The following is a 17,079-nucleotide window of genomic DNA, read 5'->3' as shown; positions in this document are numbered from 1 at the left end:
TTCTTTATATAGCGCAAGTAAATATAATAAATAGCTGCGACTTCTTCAGCGTCCATCTTCGAAATGGTTCGATGAAACCGCAACGTTATCCTATCCGCACTTTCCGGTTGCGGTTACGGCTAGCCGCCGCCCGGTTAACCGCAGTTGCGTCCTGCGGCTAACCGGACGGTTGACCGCATTCCGGCTATCCGCATAGTGCGTACATACCCTAAGTTTCCGAACTGCCTTGGCGCCGTTGACGGCAAACATATTAGAATAATACAACCCGCGCAAAGTGGATCGTCATATTATAACTATAAAAAATATTTTTCGATAATACTTCTAGCAGTATGTTATAGTAATTATATGTTCACTTTCGTGGATATAGGCTCGTATGGTAGGCACGCTGACTCGACTATTTTCGAAGAGAGTTGTCTATATAAATTGTTACAAGAAAAAAAGTTAAATATACCTCCACCTTCTGCAATATCGCATAATGGACCTTTATTACCGAATGTGTTTATTGGAGATGAAGCATTCAGCTTGCAGGAAAATTTAATGCGTCCATATGGTGGCAAGAATTTACCAGAGAAAAAAAAAAATTTTAACTATCGGTTATCACGTGCTAGGCGATATATTGAATGCACGTTTGGCATATTAGCTAATAAATGGCGGATCTTCCATAGACCACTTAACGTCAGTGTTGATTTCGCAGTGGATATAGTAAAAGCATCATGTGTTCTTCACAACTACGTAAAACAACGAGATGGAAATAAATTTGAGGATACGTTTGAGGGTCTTCCTCACTCTATAGTACGTTCAACCCAACAAGTTTGTCCAGGTGGGCCTATGTTAACACCAATCCGTGAAGAATTTGCTAATTACTTTGTGAGCGAAGAAGGCAAACTAGATTGGCAATGGAATATGATATAAATCAATAAATATGTGTGTGACTTTATAATATGACATAAACTTAATAAATGTGTGTGTAATAAAATGACTGACTTTTTTACTTACCGATTTTATTTTATTCTTGATTTGTTTTTTCATCAAAGTTCTCAATACCTTGGGCGCAAATAATTGCCCATGCATTGTTCTTCTTTATTTTGTCGCTGTGCTCCTTAAGCTTATAGTTCCAAATAATTTCATGTGTTTTAATTGCACTTATAAGCGCATCACTATCGCACACACCCTCCATTTTCAAAGATCAGTCGACAAATGAGACAAGACAGAGAGACACTAGACGCCGCGAGGCCAGAAGAGAAGGGAGGGGGAGGTCGTAGAGCCGCCGACGGCTCGAGCAGTCAGTGTATGCCTCGCGACTGCTCGCGAGCTGTCGACAGCACGATCGAATTTCATCATGTGTCATCGGCTTGAAGCGGACGCGACTGCTCGAGCAGTCGTGTGTACGGCAGCGAATGAATGGTTATAGTTCACCGCGCGGTCGCTGCTTCAAGCAGTCGGTCATAACTGCTTGAAACAGTCCGTGTACGGCTGGCCTAAGTCTTTTGAAGACTCTCTAAATTTACCATATGTTCCTGCAAGGACACACTAAAAACGATTATATCATCAAGATAAACGAGACAAATGACATTTTGAAGGTCTCTAAGGACGTTATCCATCACACGTTGGAACGTGGATGGTGAATTCTTAAGACCCATGGACATACGTAAAAATTCAAAGTGTCCATGATTTATATTAAAGGCGGGGACAATATCGGTGTAATAAGCTGAGGGCTCATATACAGGCTCGTAGATGCAAGGTTCGGGGTAAGACTGATCGTAATAACTGTCATAGGCATAGTCGGGGTATTCATAATAGTCATAGCAATCTACTTCGTTCACATTCATCTCTCTAGCCTTGAAGTAATTAGACGGGGGCGGATTTCCGTGTTTCGTCCAGTCATGTTCTGTCAGGGGCCTAGGCATAGGTTTAGGAACAAAATGGCTTACACCACTCATAGGCTTAGAGCCGTTATTAAGGGGCGTGTAACCTGGCTTTTGTTGAGGCACTCGGAACACGTTACTCTGTGGCCTATAGTTAGGCGGGGGTGCGCTGAACATTTGTTGGGTTCGCGAGGGACCGCGGTTAAAAGGCACTTGGGGTCTCCAAGCTTGCATTGGCCTTGGCGGTTGTGGCTGATAAAAAGGTTTCGATTGACCAGGCAGATTTAATAGATTTGAAAAAGTAAAAGGTCGCTGTGCATGCACCACCATGCGGTGAGAAGGAAACGAGGATGTTTTAGTGGGTAGGACGATGGCCTTCTGCCCCGTGAGTCCCACATACCCGTCCCGGTCGTGTCCGGGCGGCAGGCGTAAATGCCTTTCCTCCTCGGAAAAAAAAAGAAAAAAAAAAAGGAGAGCAACTCTAGTAAGATCTAGGTACTCACCAAATCTGCATTTCTCTGTGTATCGATATTCGGATACTCCTCCTAGCCGCACACCCGTAGGTTCGTAGAATAGCCCTTCTCGGTGATCGATTCACTGAATTTACTGGACTATCCTACCGACTGCGCCAATTACATTGGGTGCAACCGGAGGATCCAAAAAAATGCAAATTAAATTTAAAATTAATATATTGACTGTTGTAAAGAAACTATGAATAAATTTAATTAATGCCAATTGGTCGATGTTTGTACCAAGAGTGGCGCTTCCACATTTTAGGCTTCGAAGGAAATCTTCAATTGACGTCAATGATTGACGTCAATGCTGCTTGTAGTTGCTGCGCTTGTAAAACGTGGAGCCTATGTAGGTCGTAGGTGCCGTGTGCATTAGGCAGGCATGCTGATGCAGCGATCTACTGGCTATGTATAACAATCGTAGATAGAAAAAAAAACAATTTAAAAACATGTTTTAAAAAAATACATTACAAAAAAATTATATGCATATTAAAAAAAAAACATTTTTTAATTGTCCAGCTATAAAAACCAACTTCAAATTCAATAATTATTCATTCATTCAATACATTCTTATATTTTAAATATTCATTTATAAAATAATTATTAATCTTGGGCATCCAAATTTTATCTATTAACTGGTTTTTTTTTAAGTTTAGACCTTAACAACCTCAACACATTCGCATTCTCCATACTTTTCGTATCCTCATACGCTATGCTACCCAACATTGTGTTTTTGAACCCTCTAGCGGGGTCCTCGGCAATACATATGATAATTACGTTGAACCTACGTCGTGGGTTGTTGGTATACGGTAAGTACTAATGATAAAAAACGGTCGAGTATAGTTAAATTGGATATTTTCGGGTCGTTTTGCTATGGCAGTATTTTTAGAGGCGTTCCCGTGTTTAGTGGTAGTAAGGACATGCATTTATTGAAAAATGAGTAAGTGAACAAAAAATAGTTCACTCGCTCCGATCCTGTAACAGTGGTCTCAAACATTTTCTTAGTTTTCATACTGTCTGCTAATAATAATTGATTCATTGAACATTGTCTTAAAATACATTGTAGAGTATTTAACGTTTATGTTTTTGTTTAGCACCTCCTAATAAAACTCGCCTTGTCAAGGAATAAATAATTTATTATTGCTTCGAAGCAATTACACGAAGTCCATTCTTATTAATGATAGCCAATTCAGCTGTCTTTAATTTTTCTTGTTTTATTAGCAACGGTGTGCCTTTTATATTTAAATTTAATGTTCCTGTGCTGTATATCTGTAGATTTAATAATTCTTCTGCTAACCCTACACTCGTATAAAAACTACCTGTATATAGGCTATGACCCACATTTTGAAAGTATCGTGTGAGAAGTAGTAGTGGAATAAGCTCCAAACCTTCTCCTCAAAAAGAGGAGAGGAGGCCTTTAGCCCAGCAGTGGGACATTCACAGGCTGTTACGGTTACGGTGTGAGAAGTCATCATCATCATATTCAGCCCACATTAATCCACTGCTGGACATAGGCCTCCTCACAGGCGCGCCAGTTCCCCCGGTCCTGTGCTAGTCGCATCCATTGAGCACTCGCCATCGGGTGGGTGGTCTGCCCACAGGCCTTTTTGCTTCTCTATGCCACCACTCCGTGACGACTCCACCACCACCGTCCACCTTCACCACGTCCACCTTCACGAAGTCCACCTTCCGTCTTCTCGTCTGGCCAAGTGTCCAGCCTATCTCCACTTTAACCTCGTGATACGCTTCCCAATATCTTAGACTTTCGTCTTTCGTCGGATTTCTGCGTTTGGTACACGATCAACGAGGGAGATGCCTAGCATAGCACGCTCAGTGGCACAAAGGGCGATGCCCTTTGTGCCACTTTTATTTTGTGCATGTTATGCTTAGTAAGCGTCCATGTTTCGGCACCGTAGGTAAGTATAGGCAAGACATATTGGTTAAACACCTTGGTTTTGAGGCATTGTGAGAGTTTGGATGTCAACGTATCTTCGAGCTTTCCAAAAGCAGCCCATCCTAATCCAATTCGTCGTTCGATCTCCTGTATTTGAGATTTCAGATCAAATGATAAACGATGTCCAAGATAGATATAATCGCTGACCACCTGTACGGTGTCCTTACCTACGAATATGTTAGGTGCACGTATGTGGCGATTAGTCATGATTTTGGTCTTGGACATGTTCATCCTCAGACCGATCCTCAGTGAAACTTCTTGCAGATCTGCTGTGAGAAGTAGCACCACTTTATTTACGTGTTTTGTACCTCCAACTACCGTATCAGCAGCACCTGCATATGAACGGATCTGTGCTGCTTCTCCTAATTGACCGGCAAGCACGTAAAATTTTAGTCCATGTTACGAATATGTTAGGTGCACGTATGTGGCGATTAGTCATGATTTTGGTCTTGGACATGTTCATCCTCAGACCGATCCTCAGTGAAACTTCTTGCAGATCTGCTGTGAGAAGTAGCACCACTTTATTTACGTGTTTTGTACCTCCAACTACCGTATCAGCAGCACCTGCATATGAACGGATCTGTGCTGCTTCTCCTAATTGACCGGCAAGCACGTAAAATTTTAGTCCATGTTGTAGCTTTCCCTTTAAATATTGCCTGAACTTCAGGCGACCTCTCCAGAGCTTCATGGATTCATCTATAACAAAATGTTCAGTCGAATATTCAACGGGTTTTTCAAGCATTCTTTTATTAAAAAATTCAATGATGTATTTCACTTTATCATAACTCACATTACTTGTTACATTTTGCACATTAATCACTCTTAAAATTTGAATAAATCGGTTTCTCGACATTTTTGTTGTGAATATCCGTTGGTTTAAAAATATATCTTTTTTCCATAATCAACTAATCTGTTTATCTTAATAAATCTAATCTGGAAAAGAATCCTGAGAAACAATAATAGCTCTTGCATGTTCTTTCCATGTCGCCGCTCTTGCTTGTGGGTTAGATTAAGGTTTTCATCAAATTCATTTCCGTACTCATTTGAGCATTTCAGAAGTGTTTCTAGAAAACTCATCAATATAATTGCTCTAAATAGTAAATTGGTTCATTTCCGAGATGTACATTTACAACACTTTACTCCTTATTTACTTATTTACCCACAAAATTCAAATATTTGATTTTCCGGAAATGGATTACCCATTCTCCAACCCATTTGTTCATCAGCTTCTCGTCCATGTACATCAAGAAGTTCATTATCAAGGTTTTCCTGCGTTTCGTTCAAGGAGTATGTAGGCTCCACTTCCTCCTCAAAATATTCTTCATAGTCTCCTTGTAAGAATCCAATAAGCTAACTTTTCCTCGCACACCACGGTACGGGCGCCACCATGGATCCCTATTCAGGTCAGCATTATTTCCTCCCTCGCTCGTTCCTTGGCCCGACATATCACCAGTTGCAACTCTTTTTTCAGTTGGCGGTAAGCGGCCAGCAACTGTTCCTCTAATTCCGTGTCGTAGCCGTTTCGCCTGCGACAGCGGACGTAGGCCCTCCGCACCCGGTTGCACGTCGAAGCTTAGCAATTTCGGGCGACTACCAGTACACCTTACGACGCGGTGCCCTACGTCGGGCCCTCGGCCACGGTGTCTTCCAGGTCTCCTACCCAGTGAGGTAAGGGAGGGACGTAATAGGGCTCATAGGCCACAGCTGCAGTAGCAGGTCCTGAGCCCCAGCACAGTAATTGATATTCGTTTGAAGGAATCTGTACACTTCTCTCATGTCGACATAGCAGTTTCCTCCTCGGCCTGGCGCCGTCCAACGTTGTGTTTGGTCTGGGTGATTAAGACCACCTTACCCTTTATGATGGGTCGATTGCACTCTCTAGCACCCATCACGTGCCCGAAGGCCTTGCTGGCGTCTGCACAAACGGCGCAGCGCAGCCTTCCGGTGTAACCCGCTGATTTGTGGCCATCGACGCCACACCGAAAGAACAGGCCACCTCGTTCAGCCTTGAATGGGCAGACTGTGTTTGTTTGGCCAAAGCCCATACACTTGAAGCAGCGCAGAGGGCGCTTCTCCATTACGCAAACTCTGGCCGAGCTCCACCCAACCAGGAGACGACCGGCGTCGGACAGCTTTCTTGCCGCACCTATCGGACATCACAAGGGCCATAATATATACGCGTCCACGTGACAAATCTCCACATCTTACCGTTTCAGTGGGACAATTCCTTTCTCGAGCGACTGCAGCGATATTTTTTCCTTTGTGACGGAGTCGTCTAGCCCCGTCACCTTAATACCCACCCTTTTTATGGGGCGGACGACGCTGGCCACTCCATCTAACACCGTGCGGAGCTGGTCAGTCAGCTTATCGGTCTGGTATGACTGCGCCCTCGGCAGCTCAAGCACTCTGGCCCCTGTAACTGATCATCGGACCTTGAGTCCGCCAGTGATCCCGAGGTCCTGCAGTTTCACGCCCTGCTCGGCGCGCTCCAAGACTTGAGCATACGTGACGCCCTTCTGCTCCGCTTCCGGCTGCAGCGTTACCACCTTTGCAGCTGTGCGTTTCAGATACCTTAGACACCGTGGACGCCACCGTGGTAGTGGTTCCAGCTGAAGGAGAAGTATTTTTCCCCTTTTTCTTCTTTTCGATCACAGTAGACCAGGACGTCTCCTGGACCATCTGTGGCTGGATCATCTCCGGCGTGGTTGTGGCGCTTGAAGGGCCAGCGGTCGGTGTCGGCGAAGTAACTGGTGGTGCCCGCTTAGATGCGGTTGCTGGTTTCGGCGGTGGAGCCGGGCGGGCCGCCGAAACATCGACTCCCGCTTTTTATCCGCAGCTAACGGAGGGCGTTGCACCTTCGCAGACAGGAGGCGCTCTTTTAATCCCACCATGTGTGCATTAAACATAACGCCGACTGACGACATTATGTCCGCCTTGAACGCCTCCATCGTCTGAGTATCCCACGCAGAACTGTTGGAAGCCTCATTTGCCACTGCCGCCGTAGTCCGTCTCTCAGCGACCTCCCGGCGGTGAGCCTTTATATCGGCCTTGAGACCGTCCATTTCCTTGCGCAGGCGGCCATTATCGGCACGGAGTTTTCGCGTCTCCTCCGCTTCCGTGCGAGACGCTAGGGCGTCAACTATACCCTGTAGGACAGCCACTGACTCCTGCAGTTTTTTGGAAACTCCTTTCAGTTTGAAGGAAATCGGAGTCGGAGTTAAAAATGGCAAGGCCATCATAAGGCCTTTTTCGGCCAATCAAGGCGTCGGACGACAACTCAGTGTCGACGTTCATTTCGCCGAAAACGAATAACAATAGCACTATAACAAAAAAAAACAAGGTATATAAAGATAGGTCTTTATAAACCCTGTTTTTTTCGGACTAGGGTCCGAAACAATAAAATCACTCGTTAGGAAAAACAATAGTCCATGTACAAGGCAAAATGTCCAGATGTGCCACATTAGAGATAACAACAAAATTTTACAACGCCAGATATCGTTTAAATTCATCAAATCGAACAATCTTCCCAGTAAACACAACCTCATACAACGACGTCCGAGCGTCGACCATCCAGCGTGGCGTGCCGTCCCTGTCTTCCTAGCCGAGTTTCCAATATTACAGTGGCATGTGCCTTATTGTTTAATATAGCACATCGAATTAATGACGAGACACCAACAGAAGACGAAGTTCTCGCGGAGGAGACTTATGAGCCTGAAGGACTCCAAGAAAAATTACAAAAACATATTGGTGGCTCAGCTGATGGATTTGCATCTTGCAATGGATTCTCCATTATACTCAATCAACATGTATCATAAAAGCTTAAAGACCCATAACCAATCTACTGACTGATTACTATCCACCTACCTATATGTTGTATATTCATATTTCTTTTACACTTTTTACCATTTTTTTTCCTTAATTTTAATTTGTAAGTTGGCAATAAACATATTTTTTACTTATAATGTGTATTTAATTTTTCCTTACAATTAAACAATTACTGTACAGGAATAACTGGCTCGACGAAATAAAACAGGCGAATTTAGATAACTTAGAAACGTGTTTTAACTCGTTGCCGGTAAGAACGCTAATCACCATCAAACGGTGACGGTGAGCGGCAATTGAGCAAAATTAAGCTTCAAACAACAATCAGGCGCTCCAACATGCCCCCGGACGTTGAAAGCTCCTCATTCAACATGAATCAGTAGAAATTGGTAGTGGGCAAATTTTGTTAAACGCTCATCGGATTACTCCAGCAGACGTCCGGATGTCAGCCACATGGACAACTCCATCAGATCCTGGATGGATATCGACAATTCGTCCCATCTTCCATTTTAGCGGTGGAAGGTTGTCTTCCTTCACAACTACCATAGTGTCCAGCTTCCATTCCTCATTTGATTTACGCCATTTGGTTCTTTGTTGCAACTCTGAAACATATTCCTTGCTCCACGGAGCCCAAAAGTGCTGGCGTAGTTGCTCGATTCTTTGAAAACGAGTTAAATAGTTAATAGGATCGACAATCTCGTTGAGGAAGAGAAGTTAGCGGTCGACCAACAAGAAAATGACCCGGCGTCAGAGGCGAAACATCTTCAGGATCAGAAGATAGCGGCGTTAAAGGGCGAGAATTCAATACAGCTTCAATTTGGATCAGAGTGGTGTTAAGTTCTTCAAACGTCAGGTTACAATTTCCCAACACTCGTTTGAGGTAATATTTTGTCGACTTAACGCCCGCTGCCCAGAGTCCACCGAAATGAGGAGTGTACGCGAGAATAAAATGCATTTTTATCACATCGTTAGCTAAACTTTCACCTACCTTCAATCGCATAACAAACATTTAAAAAAATAAGTGCAGACTGCATGACTGGACTGAAATATCACAGATTTTTTTTTCTCCTACTGAAAATACCAATATAAAAATTCACAGGTCTTTGTGTACGGACTCTGCCCTGGCTTTGGCCTCCTTTAGCTTTTCTTTTAAAATATTTGTGTCTAGTTCGTGGATTTTTTTTGTGTTTTAGTGAAATTGCATGGATCTCATCTTCTCTTATTTCTCTGTTAATATACTCTTGTTTTAAAATTTGGACTTCATTTTTTTTCATTGGATGAATATTCAAGGGATGTAGAAGACTGTGGTTGGTTAGGCTGCATTATATCATTTTCGGCATATTGAATAGTGGATTGTTGAGGCTGGACTATTATTGACGGTGATGCATTTGATTGTAAAATGATAGAAGGCTTGCAGATTCAATAGTAATTGGAGGCAAGTTTGTAGACGCAATCGGATCGGATAACTTCTAATAGATAATAAAGAAAAAATCAATCAATCAAATTGACACTAACGAATTATAAAATAAAACTATATTGAGCATCAAACTCGATTATTAGGTACCGTGTGGTTGTAGGTGCCGAGTCAGAGTCAACAGCATTTTGTATTTCCAATAGAATTGGTACGATTGCTGCAATGTAGGTATTGATCAATTTCGGCATCAGGATAAGGATCACCACCACCAGTGGTCAATCTGTATTGTCTTTCTCTTGTAAAGGCATCTTTCTGACGAGTTTTGAGATTGGTACAAAGGCGGCGCAATTGTTAGCCTGATGCCTGAAATACAGAAATTTCATATAATATTCACATCGAACACCTGTTTATTCTATGTTACACGCTTACATATTTTAAGAAATAACTTGTCATTTCTACAGATATGCAAATATTTTTAATTTTCCAAGTCAGTGTTTCAATCCAACAACATGAGCAACATAAATACTTTATTCGCTTGGGTTTACTGGGTCGTATGAAAATAAATACAATATTGTATTCATTAGGCACCTAACGTTAATCATGACGTAAAAAAGCAATTCAATTTCTTAACGATTCCGAAACAATTGCAGATGTGTTAAATCTCCGCAATTTCAGTCCAGGTCTGTTTTTTCGTGGCCGCGCTTACATTATCATTTTTTTTAATTTTCAAGAATTTAAACATATTAAATTCTTTCAAAATTTCAAGAAGTAAGCTTCTCTCCTGCAAAATGTTAGGTACATGTTATCATGGGGTGCAAATGTTTAAGGGGTTCGTTCCACTAAGACCACTACATTAACCTGTTAACCGGGGAGTTCTCGTTCAAATTATGCAACATGTACCGGGCGCGTATTGTTTCGCTAGGACATGTCAATACGTCACGCCCGGAGACCGTCATTTCATATTTCTATATTTTAATTTATTCATAAAATGAATGATAAACTATGAAATGTATATCGTTTATTAATAATTTTGAAGTACAAAAGGAATCACAAAACAATTAAAAGCAAGTAAACAAAATAGAATTACACAATAGGTACATATAAAAATTCAAAACTCGTTTTCTGTGTGATATATTTTAAAACAATTATTAATTCATAATGCTACACTACAATTCGGACACCAATAAGTAGATTCTTTTCTAGCACCTTTTTTGTAACACACTCGACATTTCCGGGATTTAGATTTTCCTGTATCACTTTTCATTTGCTCTGGAAAATGCCTTTCCACTATGCGTGATGATTTAGGTGTAGAGCTGCTTGTTGATGGCCGTGGGTGGGTGTTCACGATATTGTTATCAACTAATTTCTCTATACACTAACAAAAAATGAAGTCGGTCTAAATTACCTTTATCCTTTTTATACAAAATATATGCATTTAGGCAGCACATATCAATCAACCGTAGAAAAATTTTTTTATAAAATTTTTTTACTCTATTACGAGCAGCCGTGTAAGCCGTGTAACTCCATCTCCCAAATCTACGCCGCCCATATTCTTATTGTAATCGAGGACAACATTAGGTTTTTCTTGACTTCTTCCTCTCTTTTCAATCATTGCCTTTTCGTCATTATGAATTGAACTGAGCAGCAATACGTCCTTTTTGTCCTTCCACTTTAAAACCATAAGTTTGCCTTTGTATCTTGCAATATGTTCATTTTTTTTCATTATGTTTGTTTTTATTTCACTGGGGATACCGATTCTATTTATTCTCATTGTCCCAACAATGTCGGTGTTGTTTTGACACAAGAGTTTAGCCAAATGAATAGAAGTATAGAAATTATCTAGGTTAATTCTATACCCTTTATTCAGAAAGTCATGTACTAACTCCAACACAATTCTTGATGTTTTTCTTGTGGGTAATTTGAACCGTAGTTTGTGTCCTTTCCTGTATATAAAATGATATTTTGAACGTCTCCAGATTGGCTTTCACACAAAATGAATAACTTTATGCCAAATCTAGCTCGTTGCTATGTATTGCTTCCAGGATAAATTCCCTTTCCACAATAAAAGAGACTCGTCGACACATATGTCTCGTTCACAAACATAAAATGTTTTGAACTTTTCTGTCAAATTATTTATAATTGGATCGATTTTGTATGTTTTTCTATGAGACGTATTAGGATCAAAACTTAGATTGTCTGCAAAATGTAAAAACTTACACAATAATCCAAATCTGTTTTCGCTCATAGCTTCATGAAAAAAGGGTGTTTCAATAATTCTTCTTCTAGAAAAATAACACTCTAAAGTTGGTTTTCCAATTATCCCTTGTAAAACTAGGAGCCCCAAAAATATCTTCATCTCAGCTTCATTTGTATCCTTCCATTTTCGAAGTCTCGAACGTGGTTTCAACTCCGGCAAAAAATTGAGCGGCATACAAATTCGTTTGTTCTGTTAGTAATTTTATAAGGTCGTCATCTAAAAACTTCTCTAGATAAAATAAAGGAACTTTTTTTGAAGGAGTGTAGGGTTACGTACAATCAAGAAGGAGTGTTGAGCGAGTAAAAGTTGAAGAGAAAGAGTTTATAGATAGAAAGGACAGTTTATTGAAAGTCACAAGCACACACACACTAAAAGTCAGAAGAAGAAGAATAAGTTTAGAAGAGGCACAGAATACACAGAGACAGTTACAAATTATAAATTATAAAAATAGGACGCGGCGGATACAATTTACTTAGAATTTCGAATTGAGTTAATAGCGTGTAAGCGTACAGCTGACTGACTCGATCGGCCGGTGCATCGTTCATCGGCGCGGCGCAAGCGCCGCCCCTCTGTGACGTAGTCGTTCGAGACAATGGGACCGAGCAGCGGCCGATCTATTTATTAACTACTAATAATTATGTTTGCGTGTCCGCTTTACATACAAATAAATATGTGTATTATTTTACAATATATTTTTTATATTTATTTATTTTTACAAATTACCTATTTTTTATAATAACATATTTTTAGTAATTTTTATATTTTTTTATTTTTTATATTTATGAATATATATAATTATGCTACATCACCCCCCTTCAGAGACCGGGTTACGGGCGATAATAGTCGGGAAATTTTACAATGCGGCCCGAGTGTGTTTTCTTAATATTATCACCGGCAAAAGATAACCTCTGATGTTTCTCTCGTGTGTTGTGATGATGAGTGTGAACGTTGGATGGTGGTGTATTGTGATGGTGTGTGAGAGTGTAGGATGGTAGTGTGTTTGTTGGATCACTAAGTATGTAGGCCGGTTTTAAGCGATCTATCGATACTGTAACCTGTTTACCATTTACCATGATTTTGTACACCTTGTCGCTACGTGAAATAACTAAGTGAGGTCCGGAGTATGCTGGTGTTAGGGATCGTTTAGTGGTGTCGTCTCTGAGAAAAACGTGAGATGATGTGGGTAAGTCCTTATAAATGAAACTTTTGACCTTACCACTGTGGTGTGAGCTTGGCGATGGATGCAAGTTCCGCACAAAACTACGCAACCAAGACAGGTAGTCCGTCATGTCTGCCGTTTCTTCGCTACGAGGATCGAGAAAGTCGCCAGGTAGTCGCAGAGGTTGGCCGTAAACAAGTTCAGCCGGTGAGGCTTGTATGTCTTCCTTGTATGCGCTGCGAATTCCCAGTAAGACAAGAGGAAGGGACTCAACCCAAGGTCCATTACCGTGGCAGGTTATTGCAGCCTTGAGCTGCCGGTGAAACCTCTCCACGAGTCCGTTGCACGCTGGGTGATAAGCCGTGGTTCTCCGATGCTGAAAACCAGCACAGACAGACAAATTTTTAAATAGGGCTGATTCGAATTGTCTGCCCCTATCGGTAACTATATCTGTGGGACAACCAAATCGAGATATCCATCCGCTTAATAAGGCCTTTGCCACAGTTTCTGCGGTTATTTCCATTAGAGGGATTGCCTCAGGCCATCGCGTAAAGCGGTCTACGGCCGTTAGGCAGTATCGGTACCCGTGACATAACGGCAAGGGTCCTATCAAATCGATGTGGACAAACGCGAATCTCAATTGTGGCAGTTTAAAATTTCCCACTGGAGCATAGACATGCCTGGTCACCTTACTGCGTTGGCAAGCGAGGCAATTGCGTACCCAGCTCCGGCAGTCTTTCCTTACTCCAGGCCACACGTAGCGTTCTGAGACCAACTTGGCAGTAGCATTGGCACCAGGATGACTCAAGCAGTGTAGACTTTCGTATACCTGCCTGCGTAAGTCTCTGGGAATAAAAGGTCTCGGGGTGGTGCTACTGACATCGCAGTACAGCTTATCCCGAGATCCAGGAATTTTTATTTGCTGGAGTTGCAGAGATGTGTTGCCTTTTAACAGCTCTGATAACTCAGTATCAGAACTTTGAGCTAAAGCTATTCTCTCAGGGTCAACAGGTTGGGTGATTTCCTCAATACGCGACAAAGTATCTGCCACCACGTTGTTTTTACCAGATATATGTCTGATATCGGTGGTAAATTGAGCTATCAGATCGAGGTGGCGAAACTGCCTAGGAGAACAATTGTTCTTACGATTATGAAAAGCGAAGGTGAGAGGTTTGTGGTCTGTGTAGACTACGAAGTCGCGAGCTTCTAACATGTGCCTGAAATATTTGATGCTCTCGTAGATGGCAAGCAGTTCACGATCGTAAGGCGAATACTTGATCTGAGCTGGGCTTAACTTACGAGAGAAGAATGCAAGAGGCTGCCATGCCCCCTCCTTCAGCTGCTGAACGACCGCGCCAACAGCTCTATCCGATGCATCAGTGACCAGGGCCAGCTTTGCGTCACAGTCTGGATGTGCTAACATGGCGGCTTGACAAAGGCTGTTTTTGCAGCTTTCAAAAGCCTCAACTTCCCGTGCTGTCACGTTGACTGGACTGGAACCCTTGACAGAACCAGATAGTAGTTCGTTTAAAGGTGCCTGGTAAGTCGCTGCGCCGGGAATAAGCCTACGGTAAAAATTCACCATGCCTACGAAACGACGTAATTGTCTTACAGTCGTTGGAATGGGAAATTCCTTAATGGCATCTACCTTAGACGGCAGTGGTGTTGTTCCCTGAGCTGTGATGCGATGACCTAAGAACGTGACCTCGGATACACCGAAGATACACTTAGAGCTGTTTATAACCATACTGTATTCTCGGTGTCTGGTGAAGAGCTGGTGGAGGTGCATCTCGTGGGTCTGTTGGTCTTTTGAAAATACGAGGAAATCGTCCAGGAAAGCATATGTGAAGTCAAGACCTCTGAGCATTTCGTCGACGAAACGCTGAAACGTCTGTCCGGCGTTACGAAGTCCAAACGTCATGTATGGAAATTCATAAAGTCCGAACGGCGTTGTAATAGCGGTCTTCGGAATATCCTCTGGATTCACCCTGATTTGGTTGTACGCCTTTTCCAGATCTATTGTGGAGAATACAGTACAGCCGGAGAGGCTGTGAGTGAAGTCCTGTATGTGACGGATGGGATACCTGTCTGGAATCGTGCGAGCGTTGAGCATCCTATAGTCGCCACAAGGTCGCCAGCCGTCATTTTTCTTTGGCGCTAGGTGTAAAGGCGATGCCCATGGTGATTCGGAAGGACGACAGACACCACTTTGCAGCATGGTTTCAAATTCAGCCTTCGCAATTTTAAGCTTGTCTGGTGCTAGCCAGCGAGGTGTACAAAATACTGGTGGTCCAGGTGTTGTTTTAATGAAGTGCATCGTATTGTGTGAGTGTGTACGGTGTGTACGGTGTATGCCACGTGGGCGAGTAATATCGGGGTACTGTCGTAGTATGTCGTGGTATGCAGAATTACCAGAGATTAATCACCTTTACCGATGATATTACGTCTGCTGAATGGGCAGACGAAGCCGGGGACGTAAGCGTAGTTGTGTTGTCGATAAGACGCTGGTTTCTGCAATCAACAATTAAATTGTAATAAGACAAAAAATCCACGCCTATTATCGCCTTCGTAACGTCCGCAATAATAAATCTCCAAGTAAAGTCACGGCGTAACCCTAAGTTTAAATTTAAATTAATAAAACCGTAAGTATAAATTTGTGTACCGTTTGCCGCACTTAACTCGAACTTCGTTTTCTCACGTCGTCCTGATAAGGCTGATCGGGGGAAAACGCATAGATCGCTGCCGGTGTCCACTAAAAATTGGTTTTTGGTTCTGCGATCGGTCACGAATAAGCAGCCGATACTCGGGCAATCACTGGCCGCCATTACTGATCGCCCTTTGCGTTTCCCGACGCTCGGTAGTCACATGGCGGTATACACTTTTTAGCACGTTCGCCGAAATGTTGATGGTACCAGCAGTGTGATGAAGATTTTGATCGCGTAGAACTCGAGCGATGACGACTGCGGTTCCGGTATCTAGACCGTCCGCGCTCTCTCGACATCCTTTCTATTTTTTCGGTTAAACTAGCGACTTGTTTAGCCAGGGCTGCAATTTCGGTATTTTCACTGCTATTACTCGTGACGGCTGATGTTGACGCCATTTGAGGTCCGACCACGTCGCTAATTCGGTCAGCTAATTCCGCCAGATCGTCCATCGTGCTTTTCGATTGCGAAGCAATAATTGCTTGCATATTATGAGGGAGTCGACTTGCCCATATAGTGCGCAGGAAGTCTTCTGGTACTCCAGGTCCAGCTAAGTTCGTAAGATGCCTGTAGAACTGTGAAGGTTTTCTGTCTCCTAATTCCTCGTGCATGAGGAGCTGCCTTAATTTCTTCTCCTTGGAAGCAGATAATCTTTTTATCAACTCGCTTTTTAGCCTTTCATATTTATTAGTAGTTGGGGGGTAGGTGATTATGTCCTCCACCCCGCAAGTATATTGAGGGTCCAAATTCCCCGTTACATAATAAAACTTGGTCTCGTCAGTTTTTATATTTGACAGAGCAAACTGTGCTTCCATCTGGGAGAACCAAAGAGCTGGTTTCTCGGCGTAAAATGGTGGGATTCTTACGCCAACCCGAAATGATTCATACGTGGTCTCACCCGGATGTTCCGGAACGTTCGGTGCCATTTCGATGCGTGCTTTAGGCTCGCTCATCTTGCTTGTGTTCTTCGGGGTCACCAGTTGTAGGGTTACATACAATTAAGAAGGAGTGTTGAGCGAGTAAAAGTTGAAGAGAAAGAGTTTATAGATAGAAAGGACAGTTTATTGAAAGTCACAAGCACACACACACTAAAAGTCAGAAGAAGAAGAATAAGTTTAGAAGAGGCACAGAATTACACAGAGACAGTTACAAATTATAAATTATAAAAATAGGACGCGGCGGATACAATTTACTTAGAATTTCGAATTGAGTTAATAGCGTGTAAGCGTACAGCTGACTGACTCGATCGGCCGGTGCATCGTCCATCGGCGCGGCGCAAGCGCCGCCCCTCTGTGACGTAGTCGTTCGAGACAATGGGACCGGGCAGCGGCCGATCTATTTATTAACTACTAATAATTATGTTTGCGTGTCCGCTTTACATACAAATAAATATG

The 17,079-nt window shown here is 42.5% G+C and overlaps 1 protein-coding gene across 1 annotated transcript; it reads right to left on the bottom strand.

Moving 5' to 3' along the window:
• Nucleotides 1-15,807: 15,807 nt before the first annotated feature.
• Nucleotides 15,808-16,638, bottom strand: LOC126779405 (uncharacterized). Its single transcript, XM_050503327.1, has one exon. It carries the CDS (start codon nucleotides 16,636-16,638, stop codon nucleotides 15,808-15,810), a length of 831 nt encoding a protein of 276 aa, XP_050359284.1.
• Between the last annotated feature and the right edge of the window lie 441 nt (nucleotides 16,639-17,079).

The sequence above is a fragment of the Nymphalis io genome, chromosome 29, assembly GCF_905147045.1.
Source record: "Nymphalis io chromosome 29, ilAglIoxx1.1, whole genome shotgun sequence".
Taxonomy (NCBI): domain Eukaryota; kingdom Metazoa; phylum Arthropoda; class Insecta; order Lepidoptera; family Nymphalidae; genus Nymphalis; species Nymphalis io.
Note: the sequence above shows the minus strand (reverse complement) of the source record. Positions and strands in the feature narration are given on the sequence as shown.